The sequence below is a fragment of the Lontra canadensis genome, unplaced genomic scaffold, assembly GCF_010015895.1.
Source record: "Lontra canadensis isolate GAN:19392208 unplaced genomic scaffold, GSC_riverotter_1.0 scaffold12, whole genome shotgun sequence".
NCBI lineage: Eukaryota > Metazoa > Chordata > Mammalia > Carnivora > Mustelidae > Lontra > Lontra canadensis.
In genome coordinates this window covers 19,805,371-19,820,324 of record NW_022631006.1, presented here as the reverse complement: position 1 = coordinate 19,820,324, position 14,954 = coordinate 19,805,371, and the positions used below count along the sequence as shown (strand labels likewise).

Below are 14,954 nucleotides of genomic sequence, written 5' to 3'. Positions count from 1 at the left end.
AACTTTTATTATCATTGAAAATTTTATTTTAGGGGCGCCTGGGTGACTCAGACGGTTAAAGCCTCTGCCTTCGGCTCAGGTCATGATCTCAGGGTCCTAGGATCGAGCCCCGCATCGGGCTCTCTGCTCAGCAGGGAGCCTGCTTCCCCTCTCTCTCTGCCTGCCTCTCTGCCTACTTGTGATCTCTGTCTGTTAAGTGAATAAATAAAATCTTAAAAAAAAAAAAAGAAAATTTTATTTTATAATTTGTCTTAAAATAATCACTAGATCCAAATGAGTTCTAGCAAACTTTTTTTTTTTAAGATTTTATTTATTTATTTGACAGAGAGAGATCACAAGTAGACGGAGAGGCAGGCAGAGAGAGAGAGGGAAGCAGGCTTCTTGCTGAGCAGAGAGCCCGACGTGGGGCTCGATCCCAGGACCCTGAGATCATGACCTGAGCTGAAGGCAGCGGCTTAACCCACTGAGCCACCCAGGTGCCCAAGTTCTAGCTAACTTTTAAAGAATGGACCTACACGATGGCACCTGGCTGGTTCAGTCAGTAGAGCATGTGACTCTTGGTCTCAGGGTTGTGAGTTTAAGCCCCACATGAGGCATAGAGCTTACTATAAAAAAAAATTAAAGGAAATAAAAAGGGGGAGGGAAGAGGGAGAAAATAAACAAGGGAGGAAGGAAGGAAGGATGGATGGACCCACACAAATATGGACATTTGGTTTATGATAAAGATACCACTGCAGAAAGTGGTCTTTTCTGTAAATGGTGTTGCATCAGTTGGTTATCCATAGGAAAAAATGAGCTTTGTCCCATAGTTCACACTATACACAAAAATTAAGTCTATATAACACCAAAAACACAAGTGACAAAAATTGGCCTTCATCAAAGAAATTTCTGTGTTACATGGGGGTACCTGGGTGGATCATTCAGTTGGGCATCTGACTCTTGACTTCATGATCTTTCAGGGTTATGAGATCAAGCCTCATGTCAGGCTTGCACTGGGCATGGAGCCTGCTTAAGGTTTTCTACCCATCTCCTCCGTTTGCTCCTGCTGTCTCTCTCTCTCTAAAGAAAAACAAACAAAATACTTCTGTGGTACAAATGATACCATCAAGAGAGTGAAAAGACAACCAACAGAATGGGAAGAAGCATTGGCAAATCATACATTTTATAAAGGACTTGTACCCAGAATATATCAAGAACTTTTCAACTCAGTAATAAAAAGACAACCCAATTTAAAAAATAGTCAAAAGGATCTGAATGAACATTTCTCTGAAGAACACATACAAATGACAATAAGTATGGAAAAACGTTTTCAGCATCATTAGTCATTAAGGAAATGCAAGTTAAAACGACAATGAGGGGTTCCTGGGAGGCTCAGTCAGTTGAGCATCTGACTCTTGGTTTTGGCTCAGGTCATAATCTCAGGACCCTGAGATTAAGCCCTAGGTGGAGCACCAAGTCAGGCTTGATGCTCAGCAGGGAGTCTGCTTGAGATTCTCTCATAGTTCCTCTCCCTTTGCCCCTCCCCTGCTCACATGCACTCTCTCTGTTTCTCTTACTCTAAAATAAATAAATCTTTCAAAATAAATATATAAATAAAACTACAATGAGTTACTACTGCACACCCACTATAATGGCTGTAATCAAAAAGAAAATAAAAAGTGTTGGCAAGTATATAGAGAAATTAGAATTTTCATACATTGCTAGTGGCAATGGCATTTCATACATTGCTGGTGGCAATGGCACAACTACTTTGGAAAACAGTTTGGCAAAAAGTTAGACATAGGGGTGCCTGGGTGGCTCAGTGGGTTAAAGCCTCAGGGTCCTGGGATCTAGCCTCGCATGGAGCTTCCTGCTCAGCAGGAATCCTGCTTCTCCCTCTCCCACTCCCCCTGCTTATATTCCCTCTCTTGCTGTTTCTCTCTGTCAAATGAATAAATAAAATCTTAAAAATTAAAATTATTTAGAGGTGCCTGGGTGGTTCAGTCAATTAAGCACGTGATTTCAGCTCAGGTCATGATTCTGGGGTCCTGGGGTCTAGCTCTGCATTGGGCTCCCTGCTCAACAGAGATTCTGCTTCTCCCTCTCCCCCTGTTCGTGCATTCGCGCTCTCTTTCTCTCTCATAAATAAATAAATAAATAAAACTTTTAAGAAACAGCTATGTAGAAATAAATCAATTCCAGTATTGTATATCTAAATGTGAAGTATAGGGTCACCCGGGTGGCTCAGTAGGTTAAAGCTTCTGCCTTTAGCTCAGGTCATGATCCCGGGGTCCTGGGATTTAGCCCCACATCGGGCTCTCTACTCAGCGGGGAGCCTTCTTCACCCTCTCTCTCTGCCTGCCTCTCTGCCTACTTGTGATCTCTGTCTGTCAAATAAATGAATAAAATCTTTTTAAAAAAAATAAATGTGAAATATAAGGGTGCCTAGATGAGTGAGTTGGTTAAGCATCTGATTTCTGCTTAGGTCATGATCTTAGGATCTGAGGATTGAGCTCTGTGTCATGCTCCCCACTCAGTGGGGAGTCTGCTTGTCCCTCTCCATCTGCTTTTCCCCCTGCTTGTGCTCAATTTCTTCCTCTGTCTCTCAAATAAATAAAATAATTTAAATAAATACATAAATATATAAATACATAAATAAAAACAAATAAATATGAAGTATAAATCAAAGATGGAAATGGAAAAATGAACACACATCTTCTTGGTCCCCAACCTCATTATTCTACCCTTCTCATGAGCATCCTCTTGCTTTAGCTGTAGATGGAAAGTAGAAAGTTGTCTAGGTATGGATCCAGAGCCTGCATCCTTAGAAAAGCAGAAAAAGTACCAGGGGACTGGGAGAAAACAGAGGGGAAAGATAAGAGCAAAGAGGATGGTGACAGGGTAAAGAGGGAGAGAATACCTCAGGAGTTAACTGAATCTTCCTGTTTCCTCTCAGGCCTTGCAGAGGTCAGAAAGGTCAGTGTTAAGGAAATAGATCTGGGAACAAACCCATCAAGATAGAGAATTTATGCTATCCCAGAAAAGACATTTAAAAATCCTAAAGTAGGGAAAGGACAAAGAGATAGACTATATATGAACCATGGAAAATGAAGTTTATAACTAGGGGCATCTGATATAGGACTTGGGTAACTGTGAGTCTCTTTTAGGGTGGAACAGGGGAGAATGTTCTTTTTATTCTTTTTTTTTTTTTAAGATTTTATTTATTTATTTGATAGAGAGATCACAAGCAGGCAGAGAGGCAGGCAGAGAGAGAGGAGGAAGCAGGCTCCCTGCTGAGCAGAGAGCCGGATGCGGGGCTCGATCCCAGGACTCCGAGATCATGACCTGAGCCGAAGGCAGCGGCTCAACCCACTGAGCCACCCAGGCGCCCCTTTTTATTCTTTTTTAAAGTAAGCTCTATACCCAGTGTGGGGCTTGACCTCGTGATCCTGAGATCAAGAGTCACATGCCTGGGGTGCCTGGCTGGCTAGTTGGTAGAACATCCAATCCTGGATCTTGGGGTCATGAGTTCTAGCCTGATGTTGGGTGTAGAGATTACATTATTAAAAAAAAAAAAAAAAAGTCTCATGCTTTACCAGCTGAGCCAACCAGGTACTTCTGGGGAGAATATTCTTGAGGCAACTGGGGAATTATGTGCTACCCCTTATAGACACATCTACAGCACTCATATGTGTTTGCAGTTACAGAAACTCAGCAGGTATCACCAGCAAATAGTGCTGTGTAGTGCCCCACAACCCTCAGCCTGCTCATGGAGTGCCTCAGGCAGAAGTACCAAAATAACACCCTTTCCCTTCTCAGTGAGGTTGAAGAACTGCAGGTAACCCTGCCAGGCCTGAAATACCAAAGGGTTGATTGTGCATAAATTGGGTATGTAATCAAAATAGATAAATGAAGGGAGGAGGGTGGTTTGTGTACATGATCCTGGGCTCAAGATGCAGCAAATTAACCTAGCTATTGCATACAGCATAGGCGGATACAGCCAATATGTACCCACAGTGCATTAGCCTGATATCCATTGACACTTGAATTCCTGATGAATCTCTGGGAGTGTGGTCCTGTGTTTCACTGGTGGTTATGGAGGTCCAGGAGGAAACCTACCCTTTTTCAACTCAAAAATTATCAACTGTTGTTTTATCTCTACATATCCCTACTCTCCACCCGTTATTTTGAAACAAATTCCAGGCATCATCAATTTAACATATTTCAGTATGTATTCCTGAAAAGATGAGGACTCATTTTAAAAATAAAATAAATACACATATAATAATCATACCTTAAAATGACTATTAAGTCAGTATTTATATTTCCCTGATTGTCTTTTCATTTTATTTTTAAAGAGAGAGTGTGAGCGCAGGGATGGGGGCTTGAAGGGGAGAGTTAGCAGGCTCTAAGCAGAGGCTAATGCAGACTCCATGTCATGACCCTGAGTTCACAATCTGAGCTGCCACCTGAGCCGAAACCAAGTGTCGGATGCTTACCTGTCTGCACTACCCAGGCACCCCAAGGGAGACAGAGTATCTTAAGCAGGCTCCACGGCCAGCACAGAGTTTCACTTGGGGCTCGATCTCACAGCCCCGAGATCATTACCTGAGCTGAAATTAAGAGGTGGACACTAACTGAGCCATCCAGGTACCCTCTCCCTGGCTGTCTTAAGCATTATTTTCCCGTTTACTACATTGAGTTTACTAAATGAGGTTGAAATATTATAATTAGTAGGTATCTCTTAATAATCTTCTAAATAGTATTGTCCCCTTTCATTTCTCTCTCCTTTTTTTTCTTTTTGATGAAGAAACCAGTTTTTTCTGTGGGGTTTACCAGAGTGTGTATTTTAACAATTGTGCACACTCAAATGTTTTTTTAACCTGTTCTCTGTCTCCTGTATTTGTAAGTTGGCAGAGGCTTATCAGATTCACTTTTTTTTTTTTCCCCCAAGTTCACCTTATAGTCGTACTTCCATCAGGAAATAATGTCTGGTTATGATGCATAGGCAGCCATTAAATCATTATCTAGATCTAGTAATTCATTAGGAGTTGTAAAGTAGTAGTTGTAAACTAATGCTACCATTTATTGTCCAGATATTTCTATAAAAAGAAATGTTTCTTTGTCAATCATCTGGCTCCTATATGAAAGCATTTAGCCATTTTCCCAAGGATGCCTGATTTCTTTGAGTGAGAAAACCGTGTTTAAAAAGCATAGTCTGGGTTCTAGTGTTGCTTTTCTTTTTGAGCCAGTGCACAGAGCTTTGATTTTTATTTATAAGTCTAGCCTTAAAAATGTCTTTAAGAAAGAGAGTCAACTTCAGGGACACCTGGGTGGCTCAATTGGTTAAGCGGCTGCCTTCGGCTCAGGTCATGATCCCAGCGTCCTGGGATCGAGTCCCACATCGGGCTCCTTGCTCGGCGGGGAGCCTGCTTCTCCCTCTGCCTCTGTCTGCCTGTGCTCGCTCGCTCTCTCTCTCCCTCTGTCTCTGACAAATAAATAAATAAATAAAATCTTTAAAAAAAAAAAAAGAAAAAAGAAAGAGAGTCAACTTCAGTTATAATTGCTTTTAGCACTTTTTTTTTTTTCTTTTAGCACTTTTTTATACTTTCTTAGCACATCTGCTAGAAGATGTGTTAGGGATAGAGGAAGGAGATTAAAACCTCATTCAGTTACATCCTTTTAATTTATCAAATAGAAGTAGAGAGTGAGAAAAAACTAACACTTGTTAGATTATTTTATGAGGCCCTGGGCTTGAGTAACCTTTAAAAACAAACAAAACCTTTTACTATACTCTTTAAGAGACGGATCAATATTGTGCCCAATTTATAAATGAAGAGACCAAATCTTAAAGTGGTAGAATTACTTATTCTGTACCATGCTGCCTATGAATAATGGGCAGTTGTGGGATTTTGTTTGTTTTGGCTTTTACATGTAATATGATGTAAGGAATTGACTTGGATTTCCAGTAGCATAAAGGACATCAAAAAGTCGTTGGATTATAACATATCAGATAAAGGGCCAGTATCCAAAATCTATAAAGAATTTATCAAACTCAACACCCAAAAAAGAAAAAATACCATCAAGAAATGGGCAGGGGACATCTAGGTGGCTCAGTGGGTTAAAGCCTCTGCCTTTGGCTCAGGTCATGATCTCAGGGTCCTAGGATCGAGCCACACATTATATGGCTCTCTGCTCAGCGGGGAGCCTGCTTCCCCCTCTCTCTCTGCCTGCCTCTCTGCCTACTTGTGATCTCTGTCAAATAAATAAATAAAATCTTTAAAAAAAAAAGAAAGAAATGGGCAGAAGACATAAACAGACATTTCTGCAAAGAAGATATCCAAATGGCCAACAGACACATGAAAAAGTGCTCAACACCACTCAGCAACAGGGAAATACAAATCAAAACCACAGTGAGATACCACCTCACACCAGTCAGAATGGCTAAAATTAACAAGTCAGGAAACAACAGATGTTGGTGGAGGTGCAGAGGAAGGGGAACCCTCCTACACTGTGGGTGGGAGTGCAAGCTGGTGTAGCTATTCTGGGGAAAACAGTATAGAGTTTCCTCAAAAAGCTGAAAATAGAGCTACCCTATGACCCAGCAACTACACTATTGGGTACTTACTCCAAAGATACAAATGTAGTGATCCAAAGGGGCACGTGCACCCCATTGTTTATAGCAGCAATGTCCACAATAGCCAAACTATGGAAAGAGCCTAGATGTCCAATGGCAGAGGAATGGATGAAGAAAATGTGATATGTGTGTATATATATATATATATATATATATATATATAGCGGAATATTATGTACCCATCAGAAATTGAAATCTTGCCATTTGCAATGATGTGGGTGGAACCAGAGGGTATTATGCTAAGCCAAATAAGTGAGTCAGAGAAAGATAATTATCATATGATCTTGCCGATATGTGGAATTTGAGAACAAGGCTGCGGATCATGGGAGAAGAGAGGAAAGAATGAAATAGGATGAAGCCAGAGAGGGAGACAAACCATAAGAGACTCTTAATCTCAGGAAACAAACTGAGGGTTGTTGGGGGGTAGGGATAGGGTGGCTGGGTGGACATCAGGGAAGGTATGTGCTATGGCGAGTACTGTGAATTGTGTAAGACTGGTGATTCACAGACCTGTACCCCTGAAACAAATAATACATTATATGTTAATTTTAAAAAATAAGTTAAAAAAGTCATTGGATTTGGGCACCTGGCTGGCTCAGTCAGAAGAGCATGTGACTTGATCTTGGGGTTATAAGTTTGAACCCCATGTTGGGTGTAGAGATTACTTAAATTCTTTTTTTAAAAATCATTGGATTAGATCTATAAAACATTTTTTAAAATAACCAAATTTTTGCTACCTTATTTTACATATGCCAGAAAAATTTGAATTCAATGATAGAAGATAAGAAGATAGAAGTAAAGATCAGGACTAGAGAATGAGAGTAGAAAAGAATAATCTAGGAAACTAGTATCTTTTTTCTGTCTTTTAATGAAAGGGTTCCTGATAAGTGTGAATTTTTAGGTATTGATTTTCTTAAAACCACACAAGCCATTTTCAAATCACTATTCAAACACATGTGAGGGGAACATCCACTAAACATCTGTAGGAAATAGACTTTGATGTCAGAGACTTGTATTCACATTCCAGCTAATAGGTTACTGGGTGTATCAATTTCAGAGAGTAATCAAATTTTTCTTCATAGAACTTTAAAATAAGCCCACTGAAACTTGAAACAGTTCGTAAATATAGTTTTGTCTCCAGACTACCAGTTTTGAGGGACTGATTTTCTTTTTTTTTCCAGTTTACTATAAACACACCACCTACTCCAGAAGACCTGATGTTAAATCAGTATGTTTACCGACCCAAGATACAGATTTATAGAGAAGATTGTGAAGCTCTTCGGCAGAAGATTGAAGAGTATGAAAGTTTTTGTGTGTGTGTTTTGTTAGATGGGTGGATAATCTCTGTGGTAAGGTTTTAATTAGGCATTGACATAGGAAAAAGTTCATAGCATTAACTGGCGGTGTCATATGGAATGTGCAAAAGAATCAGGTTTGTAAGCAGACAGATTGAAGCTCAATCCTGGCTACAGCACTAGCTATGTAACTTTATGTAAGATATTTAACCCTTCATTTCAACATCCATAAATTAGGAATAATAATACCTACTCAGTAGGTAGAAATGAGCAGTAGCATTAGTGTATATAAAATATTTTCACACCATTTGTAGCAGAAAGTGTGTCCTCAGTAAATAGTTAAAAGCTTATGATATCATGAATTGATTGCAAAAGAACATCGTCAAAAGTAGATAATAGGAATTTATAAATTGTGTCTGAAATCAAGATTATCTTAGGGTTTATAGTTTTATCACAATTTGCCCTTGATTTGGAGGTCAGAAAGTACATGATATTACACAGATTATTGCTCAGTGCTTTGGTATATGTAGATCTTGCATACTAATTTACAGATTAGGTATATCTAAATTCCCTCAGGTAAATTAGACTTGCAACCCAAAATATATTTTATATCATACTTATCTAGAACTATTCAACTAAATTTAAACCAGCCTAACAAACAGAAAAGAAATAAAATAATTTTTAAATAGCTATTTAGTTTTTAAACTAAAAACTTAAGATGCTGTTAAATTATAATACTGCAGATTTGCCTGATTCTGGTTTTTCATTCAGCAACTATATATTGAACACCCACGCTGTGCCAGGCACTGTACTAAGTACTAGGGTTCATCACTGAATAGGACAGTAAAATTTTTTTTCTTCATGTTGTTTGAAAGAGTTAAGTGTCTAAAAACTTGTCTTAGAATGTTTCATTTTGAATAAAATAAGATCTCACACACAATGCACAGTCTGTTTAGATGTGGTCTACTGTTTGATTTTATATTTATGTTCTTGTATATAATATATTCCAACTCTGATAGAAATTTATTTCTCATTAATAAGAGACTAATATATAATTTTGCTACGTTTACAAAGGCTATTGTATAAAGGTGAGAGAGGACTGGGAACTGACTTGGGAACTTTTACTTAAAGTAATAGCTACAAGTTCACAGTTATCCATTGATAGGCGCTAAGGATTCTTTAAAAGCAACATGTTTTCATATTGGAACAAGTTGATTGAGATTGTAAGGGAAGTTTTTCTGATTTATAACATTCTTGAACTGTTCTACAAGTGTTGAAATAATCAGGCTGACCACTGTTCTTGAGTTAATTTCCCCCTTTTTTAATATAGAAAAGGACTAGGAAGGATTAAATTAAGTATGCCTGTAAATCTGAGTTGATTCACTCAAGCTGACTTCTGAACCCTGTGCTAATTATTAACTTTTCTATATTTTATTTTATTTTCTATATTTTAGATTAAAGCTTTCTGCATTGAACCAGGATAAACTGTTGACTGATGTAAATAGGAACCTGTGGGAAAAAATGAGACACTGCTCTGATGAGGAGGTATTTTTAACTCATTTTCAATAGGAATCAGTATAAACATTTTGAACCTGCTTATTGTGAAATAAGTAACTGTTCCTTGATAATTAGTGACAAGTTCTTTAACTTTTCAGGTATAATATGTTAGTGAGGTTTTTATTTAATTACACGAGTAATTTTTTTTTTTTAAGATTTTATTTATTTACTTGACAGAGATCACAAGTAGGCGAAGAGGCAGGCAGAGAGAGAGAGAAAGAAGCAGGCTCCCTGGTGAGCAGAGAGCCCAATGTGGGGCTCGATCCCAGAACGCTGGGATCATGACCTGAGCTGAAGGCAGAGGCTTTAACCCACTGAGCCACCCAGGTGCCCCAAATTACACGAGTAATTTTTAAAATACATAATCTTTTCAAACCAAAATGTCCAATTAAATATATGAAATATGTTTAAAGTTCATTTAGAATTTCCTCCTACTTGTATCACTTCGATTTAGATGAGGAAAAGATTTACTTTAAGTGGTTAAATAGGACCTCATTTATATTGCTCTAATATATTAAGCGTTTTATTAATTTAGGGTCTGTCATTTTCTAACTTGTACTATGAAAAATGATTTAAAAACAAGAATTAAAATTAAAATCTTTGGGTCTGTTTTTAAATTACTTATGTTATTAAGTTTGCAAATGAGATGTTCCCTGACTTAGGAATCAGTCTAGGACAGGCAGAATAGCCCACAGCAGCTGAACTAGCCTTCCCAGACCATTTGTCTTACTTAACTCATTTGTTTTAGTACACCTTAACCTTTAATTTTCCCTTGCAGCTGAAAGCCTTTGGAATTTACCTGAACAAAATAAAATCACGTTTTACCAAGATGACTAAAGTCTTCACTCACCAAGGAAAAGTGGCTCTCTACAGCAAGCTGGTACAGTCAGCTCAGGTAATTTGAAACAGTTAACAGCATAGAAAGAAAGATGTATTAAAATTACTTTATAGTGATTGTAGAATACGAAGAATGTTTCCTAAGGAACATGGTTCATAAAGACGTAGGTTTCAATTTATCAAAAGTGGGAAATCTGGCATCTTGAGTAATTCTAGAATATATTTACAAATATGGACCTGTGTATCATCTCAAATTTGTTATCTATTATACATGTTGAAATAAAACAGTATAGGATTCTGCTCTTCCATTGCTAAGGACTGTACTGCAGTATTATCTTCCTCATAGTCCAGACCCAACCGTGCATGTTTATTTTTATTTGTTTATTTATGTTTTTAAGTAATCTGTACACACAACGTGGCGTTTCAAACAACACCAATATCAAGAGTCACATGCTCTACCGACTAAGCCAGCCAAGTGCCCCTTTGTGTGCATGTTTAAAGTCGCATTTCCCAAAATGAGTGTACTCTGCATTAAAAAAATTATCTTTCCATTGGCAAATAATTCTGAGAAACAATATGTGCCATATTACCCCTTGGAGAAATGTAATAGGTAGAATATTAAAGTCTAAAGTCAGAAATAGGGGCACCTGGGTGGCTCAGTGGATTAAAGCCTCTGCCTTCAGCTCAGGTCATGATCCCAAGGTCCTGGGATCGAGCGCCGCATCGGGCTCTCTGCTTGGCGGGGAGCCTGCTTCCTCCTTTATCTCCGCCTGCCTCTCTGCCTACTTGAGATCTCTCTCTTTGTCAAATAAATAAATAAAATCTTAAAAAAAAAAAAAAGTCAGAAATACTTTTTTTAAGTCTAAAAGGAACAAAACATGCTATAATTCTGTTTAGTTATTTGACCATAGAACATTTTTTTAGGAATTCTTTTTTCGGGGACACATGGGTGGCTCATTTGGTTAAATGTCTGCTTTCAGCTCAGGTTATAATCCTGAGGTTCTAGGTTTAAGCGCCTGTCAGGCTCCCTGCTCAGCAGGGAACCTCCTTCTCCCTCTCCTTCTGCCACACTCTATCTCTCAAACAAATAAATACGATTTTTAAAAAAGAATTCTTTTGGAGGAGCACCTGGGTGGCTCAGTTGGTTAAGTGTCTGACTCTTGATTTCGGCTCAGGTAGTTATCTCAGGGTTGTGAGATTAAACCACAAGTCACACTCCACACTGGGTGTGGATTAAGATTCTGTTTCTCCCTCTCCCTCTATTACTCTCCTCCCCCATCTAAAAATTTTCTTTAAATAAAAATTAAAAATAATTCCTTTTTGGGGAGAGCATCTGGCTGGCTCAGTCAGTGGAGTGTGAGACTTTTGATCTCAGATCTCATAGATTTGAGCCCCATATTGAGTATAGAGATTACTTAAAAATAAAATCTTTGAAAACAAAAAGATTTTTTTTAAGTAATATGTATTTAGTATCTTATATTATATGGAAATACTGTAATAAAGGAAAGTACAAAAATAAGTTTATATTAATCTGTTATGTATGCTTTTTAAATACATTTTAAGTCCAGACTTGAAACTTCAACCTTCATTTTAAGATTTTCCTGTTCATGATATAGCAGTATGTCAGCAAGTTTAACCATTTATAATGTTTAAATATTTTGTTTAGAGGTTTAACTTGACAATATAATATTGTGTGTTTAGAATGAGAGGGAGAAACTTCAGATAAGGATAGATGAGATGGACAACGTACTTAAGAAGATTGAAAACTGTCTCACTGAAGTTGAAATAGGTAATGTGTTTTGAATACTTTTCCAAAAGAAAATTTAATTTTGTCTAAATGCTTCCCTATAGTATGGATTGCTGGTATCATTTATGTCAATCAAGCCTTGTATTAGCAACTTGAGACATTAAATTAGAGCAAAATAAAACTCCTTTCCTGTGGTCATCTGCAACAATCAACAAGAGATGCTCAAGATAATAAATCTCTTTAGAAAGCTCTTCATAATCTAGACCATAATCTTATTTTTTAAAATAGATGAACTTATTGTCTTTGAAAATGATCTCTCCTTTCAGTTTGATCTCTCATAATTCTGCATTGTTAGTGTTATTGTCCTGAAACTGCTTTCTCAAAGATCACGAAATTCCTCATAATCATCAAATTTGGAAGCTCTTGGCCCTTAAACATCTTGACCTCTCAGCATTTGACACTGCTGATTATTTTCTTTCTGAACCTTTCATCTCCCTAAGCCTCTGTGATATTGTACTACCCCGACTATTTGCTTTCTTCGTGAGTATTTCTTTTAGTCCTTCTGTTTGTCTCTCTCTAATCTCCTGTGTAGGCATTTAGATTTTATCATCTAGTTATTTCTATGTTCTCTCCCTTACTGCTTTCATCTGCTTTAACATTTGTATTTATATAAATGATTCCCAAATTCAGTTAAATTCACCAGATACTGTGCTTAGCATCAGAAAAAAAGATATTGTAAACACAGATTTTGACATTCAGTAGCTTATAATTATTCTGAGCTAAGGCATCGTTAGCCTCTCTCTTGAGGTCCAAACTTAATCTTTCTAGCTTCCTGCTGAACCTCTATGCAAAAATATCTTTAGGTACCTTAAACTCTGTGTGAATAAAAGGGAATTTATTGTCTTTTCCCATTTCTAAAATAAAGCCTGAAAACTTGCTCTCATATGATGTTTCTTATCTATATTAAAGGCATCGCTATTGTTATAAAGTGTAAAAAGCTAAAAACTTTCTTTGTCTTTGAGTTTCTCTTATCAAGTCCTGTCATACCTACTTCTTCAGCATCCCTTGTATTCTTTCCCATTCCCATTAAGGCTATCATTAATTCTGATGTGCTATTTCAAGTTTTCTAACTAATCTATCTACACTCTTTTTTTTTTTTTTAAGATTTTTGTTTATTTATTTGACGGAGAGAGATCACAAGTAGGCAGAGAGGCAGGCAGAGAGAGAGAGAGAGGAAAGCAGGCTCCCTGCTGAGCAGAGAGCCGGATGCGGGACTCGATCCCAGGACCCTGAGATCATGACCTGAGCCAAAGACAGCGGCTTAACCCACTGAGCCACCCAGGCACCCTAATCTATCTACACTCTTACTTCATTCTATCTCTTTCCAGTCCAACCTGTGCATTGTTGCAGATTAAATAATTATGAAGAACAGTTTTCATTATTTCATTGAAAAACTTATCTTTCCATTTATAACAAAGTCCAAACACCAGACCTTGACATTTAACATTCTCCATTTTTTTTTCTCCAGCCCTTTATAGATCTTCCTTTCTTACATGATTTACTTTTAGTTTTTATTATGCATCCCAAATTCCAACCAAATCTTGTCATCTCTATGCTGTAGTACTACTTCGTCTTTGCTAGTACATTCTTCTGTTTTCTACCAAAGGAGGTAGTCATCTCCCTTGAGCTCCTATAGCTATTTTGTTAGTCCTTCTTATAGTAGCCATACATCTACTTGTAATTACAGTTTCTTTTGTGTAGTTTATCTCCCTAACTAAATTGTAAGCTCCATGGAAGAATCGGCCTTTATTTTTGTCCATATCCCTCAGAGTTCTTAACACTATGCTTTGTTTTGAGTATAACTGCATTGCATTGATAATATGAATTCCATAATCTTGATTGTCCTACCCCTTTGTTCATTACCTTTCTCTCTACTTCACAGACAAAAAAATAGAAGCTATTAGGCTACAACTTCTAAACTTCCTATTGCCAAACAAACCTTTATATATCTATATTCATTCTTTCATCCATCCTTCTTTTCCCTGAGACCAATCTTTCCACCTAAACTTTGAGTTCCATTCCCTCTTCTTAGGAATTTCATATCACTGATTTTTCCTTATCTCTTATGTAGTCCCTGCCTCCTCTCTAAAGGATATATTCACCTCTCTTTTATCTTTAAAATACCAAAAACCACACTTCCCTCTCTAGGACCTACTAACAAATAGCTCTCTATTTCTTTCTCATTCCTTCATTATTCCTTGTGCAAATACACTGAGTATTTACTCTGTGCCATGTATAGTGCTCAGTGCTAAGAATACTATGGTGATAAAAAACCAAAAACTTAGGAGTGCCTGGGTGGTACAGTTTGTTAACCAATCTACTCTTGTTTAGGGTTAGGTCATGATCTCAGTGTTCTGAGATCAAGCACTACCCACAATGGGCTCCAGCTCAGAGTGTAGTCTGCTTAGATTTCTTTCTCTTCCCCCATCTCCTATTTACGCACATGCTCACTCACTTGCACTCTCTAATAAATAAATAAATAAATATTAAAAACAAAAACAAAAACTTTTATGGCCTTGTGGAGCTTCTCATCTAGAAAAGAATATAAGAATTAAACACATAGGGGGTGCCTGGGTGGCTCTGTTCGTTAAGCATCTGCCTTCAGCTCAAGTCATGATCTGGTCCCGTCCTGAGATGGAGACCCACCTCAGGCTCCCTGCTCAGCAGGAAGTCTCCTTCTCCCTCTGCCTCTCTCCCAACCCCCACTTCTGCTTTCTCTCTCTCTCTCTCTCTTGCAAATATATCTTAAAAAAAAAAAAAAAAAAATTGAATAGTTTTATGGTAAGTGGTTACATGGTAAGTGGTTACAAAAGAGGGGTTACGGGACGCCTGGGTGGCTCAG

At 37.8% G+C, this 14,954-nt stretch overlaps 1 protein-coding gene across 1 annotated transcript in view; it reads left to right on the top strand.

Moving 5' to 3' along the window:
* Window positions 1-14,954, top strand: part of KNL1 (kinetochore scaffold 1) — a 72,584-nt gene that overhangs the window by 46,891 nt on the left and 10,739 nt on the right. The window contains exons 14-17 of the mRNA XM_032856833.1: window positions 7,798-7,913; window positions 9,366-9,456; window positions 10,247-10,363; window positions 12,007-12,094. Coding sequence (XP_032712724.1) covers window positions 7,798-7,913; window positions 9,366-9,456; window positions 10,247-10,363; window positions 12,007-12,094 — 412 coding nt within the window. The remainder of the gene's footprint in view (window positions 1-7,797; window positions 7,914-9,365; window positions 9,457-10,246; window positions 10,364-12,006; window positions 12,095-14,954) is intronic.